The sequence below is a fragment of the Nicotiana sylvestris genome, chromosome 2 (genome assembly GCF_000393655.2).
Source record: "Nicotiana sylvestris chromosome 2, ASM39365v2, whole genome shotgun sequence".
NCBI classification, from domain to species: Eukaryota; Viridiplantae; Streptophyta; class Magnoliopsida; order Solanales; family Solanaceae; genus Nicotiana; species Nicotiana sylvestris.
In genome coordinates this window covers 57,594,405-57,598,116 of record NC_091058.1, presented here as the reverse complement: position 1 = coordinate 57,598,116, position 3,712 = coordinate 57,594,405, and the positions used below count along the sequence as shown (strand labels likewise).

Below are 3,712 nucleotides of genomic sequence, written 5' to 3'. Positions count from 1 at the left end.
AAACTGAATATATCCCCGAAGCGGAAGGCAGTACTAGACCTAGTGCTGTGGTCAAAGCTGTCTTGAGCTTCTGAAAGCTCGCCTCACACTCGTCCAACCAATGGAAAGGGGCACCCTTCTGGCCAATCAAGTCAAAGGTGCTACAATGGACGAAAAACCCTGCACAAATCGGCGATAATAACCTGCTAACCCTAAGAAACTCCTGATCTCAATCATTGAAGTAGGACGTGGCCAACTCTAAACTGAATTAATCTTCTTAAGATCCACCTTAATACCCTATCCCGACACCACATGTCCCAAAAATACTACTGACTCAAGCCAAAACTCACACTTGGAGAACTTTGCATATAGCTTCTACTCTCACAGTGTCTGAAGCACTACCCTCAAATGCTGCTCGTGCTCCCCTGGTCTACGTGAGTATATCAAGATGTCGTCAATGAAGACGATAACAAAAGAATCAATATAAGGCCTGAATACTCTGTTCATCAAGTCCATAAACGCTATTGGGGCATTGGTCAAGACAAAATACATCACCAGGAACTCATAATGGCCATATCTAGTACAGAAGGCAGTCTTCGGGATATCTGAGTCTCGAATCTTCAGGTGATGATACCCTGATCTCAAGTCGATCTTAGAAAACACCCTAGCACCCTGTAACTGGTTAAACAAATTATCAATACAAGGCAGCGGGTACTTGTTCTTGATGGTGACTTTGTTCAACTGGCGGTAATCAATGCACATCCGCATAGTTCCATCCTTCTTCTTCAAAAATAACACTGGTGCACCCCAAGGTGATATACTGGGTCTCACAAACCCCTTATCTAATAACTCCTCAAGCTTCTCCTTTAGCTCTTTCAACTCTTTAGGAGTCATACGATACGATGGGATAGATATAGGCTAGGTACCTGGAGCCAAATCGATGGAGAAATCAATGTCACGATCTGGTGGCATGCCTAGAAGGTCAGAAGGAAACACATCAGCAAAGCCCCAAACTACTGTCACTGAATAAATCATCGGAGACTCTGCGGTGGTGTCCCGAACATATGCTAGATATTCCAAACAACACTTTTCGACCAAATATCGAGCCTTCATAAAAGAGATGACCCGACTAGCTGAACTGACGGCAGAACCCTTCCACTCCAATCTCGGCATCTCTAGCATCACTAAAGTAACAGTCTTTGCATGACAATCAAGAATGGCATGGTATGGTGATAACCAATCCATGCCCAAGAAGACCTCAAAGTCGATCATGTCAAGTAACGAAAGGTCCACTCTAGTCTTGTAACCACATAAGGTAACAACACATGACTGGTAGATCCGATCCACAACCACAAAATCGCCCACAAGAGTAGACACATAGACGGAAGTACCCAAGGACTCACGAGGAATATCCAGGAAATGAGCAAATAGAGATGACACATATGAATATGTAGACCATAGATCAAATAATACCGAAGCATCCCTACCACAGATAGAAATAGTACTTGTGATCACGGCATCTAAGGCAACTGCATTTGGTTTGGACGAAAAAGCATAGAATCTGGTTGGAGTGTCGGTTGGCTGGACTCCGCCGGGCTAAGAAATGATTGACTGACCTCCCCTGTCTGGCCTCTACCTCTAGGATGGCCCCTACCAGACTGTCCCTCACCTTTGGGTGGTCGGGCGGCTGGTGCTGAAATCACGGGTTGATGGGCCTGTTGTACTGCCTTGCCCCGAAGTCTAGGGCATGTCCTCTTTATGTGACCCGGATCTCCACACTCGAAACAACCTTTCGGTACCACAGACTGTTGACCTAATGCCTGACCCTAATAGCCTGAATACCCACTAGAAGAACCCTAAATGGTTAGTGGACGGTAAGAACTCTCTAGCATAGCACTGAAGTAGGCACTAGAAAAACCCTGATAACCAGAATACCCATCGAAGGAACCCTGAATAGCTGGTGGGTGGTAAGAACTCTCCGGCATCGCACTGAAGTAAAGCCTCGCTAGAGCACCTCGATGAGGTTGTGGTGTTGTTGAATATGGGGGCTTGTTGGGCTTACCCCTCCCAAGGTGACCTCTACCCCTACCTGGGGCCCCTCTAAACTTTTTAGATAATCAGGTCCTCTTATCCTGCTGCAACTGTTGTCTACCCCTCTGCCGGTAACCGTCAATCCACTGAGCAATCTCTACCACTAGCTAATACTCAACCCCCATCTCGACCTCTCGGGCCATGCTAGCTAGAATATCGGGGTGTAACCCTGTAATAAATCTCCACACTCTCTCTGCATCCGTGGGAAGTATCATGAGTGCATGACAAGATAACTCAGAGAACCTCGCCTCATAGTCGATCAGAGACATCTGACCCTGCTCGAGCTGCTCAAACTAACACTGTAACTCTTCCCTCTGAGAGGATGGAATATACCTGTACAAAAGAAGCTATGTAAATTGACCCCAAGTCATGGGAGGAGAACCTCTTGGTCTGCCGAGAAGGTACAACTGCTACCATATACGGCCCTACCCTCTAACTAGAAGGCAGTGAAATCTACCTTATGGGACTCCAATATCCTCATGTTATGCAGTCTATCCATGCACCTGTGAATAAAATCCCGGACATCCTCATGACGCTCGCCTTCGAAGATAGGAGGTGTATCCTGGTCCATCTATCCAGTAACTTTTGCGGATCGCCGTCCGCAGCTGGTCTAGGCTCAGGTGCCACTACTATAACTGGTTGAGCATCGTCCATGAGTAGAGTTCCCAGAGTCTTATATATGGCCGTTGCATGCCCAAGAGCCTGAGAAGTAGGGGTATGTGCTACCCCTCCTGCCTGAGATGTGGTTGGGTCTGCTGGAAATAAACCGGTCAGGGTCATAGAGTCCATGAACCATAATATACGACCCATGACCTCCTGGAAGCCTGGTGCTATCATGAAATCTGCATGGGCAGGTTCCGTTGTGGGCACCTCACCCTACTCCACAATAATGGGATCCCCTGCTGGATCCTGCAACTAGGGCATCTTTGGTACGCCCCCCCCCCCCCGGCCTTTGCCTCGGCCTCTAGCAACGGGGGGAGCACCTCCTCCCAGGTTTGGAACATCTGTCATACGCGTCCTCACCATCTGTGAGAGAATAGAAGAAGGGAAATTTAATATACCATCAACTGCATGATAGAATATAAATAAAGAGTAGTTTCCTAACACCCTAGAGCCTCTCGAAGATAAGTACAGACGTCTCCGTGCCGATCCACAAGACTCTACCGGGTTTGCCCATAAGTTGTGAGACCTATGTGAACCTAGTGGTCTAATACCATGTTGTCATGACCCAATTTTCGATCTAGGTCTCGATGGCGACAAATAGCGAGGTTAGGCAAGCCAAACTTAACCAACTAGTAGGTTCCATTTATTTTACCAAAACATTTCCAATATTTACTTACATTAAATTTAAAAAATTCAATAATAATAAATATTTTAGGCAAATTTAAATGATTACATACCAAAAGAATAATATACTAATGCGTGTGCCAAGACCTAGTGTCACAAGTATATGGGAATCTAGTAGATATACAAAAGAATACATCTATCCTACTGCCTTAAATAGAATAGACAATCAAAAACAAAAGAGAGACCCCATCATGCTGCTGAACGACATCGGAAAGGAGCATCTCAATGTGGAATCTCGGCCAACTATCAAGAATATACACTAGTCGGGTAGCCAGATGCACCTGCGTCAGATCTT

The 3,712-nt window shown here is 46.0% G+C and overlaps 1 protein-coding gene across 1 annotated transcript; it reads right to left on the bottom strand.

Moving 5' to 3' along the window:
- Nucleotides 1-897: 897 nt before the first annotated feature.
- Nucleotides 898-1,964, bottom strand: LOC138884946 (uncharacterized). The gene is made up of 2 exons (XM_070165824.1): nucleotides 1,862-1,964; nucleotides 898-1,508 (listed from the first exon to the last, which is right to left on the bottom strand). Exons 1-2 carry the CDS (start codon nucleotides 1,962-1,964, stop codon nucleotides 898-900), a joined length of 714 nt encoding a protein of 237 aa, XP_070021925.1.
- Between the last annotated feature and the right edge of the window lie 1,748 nt (nucleotides 1,965-3,712).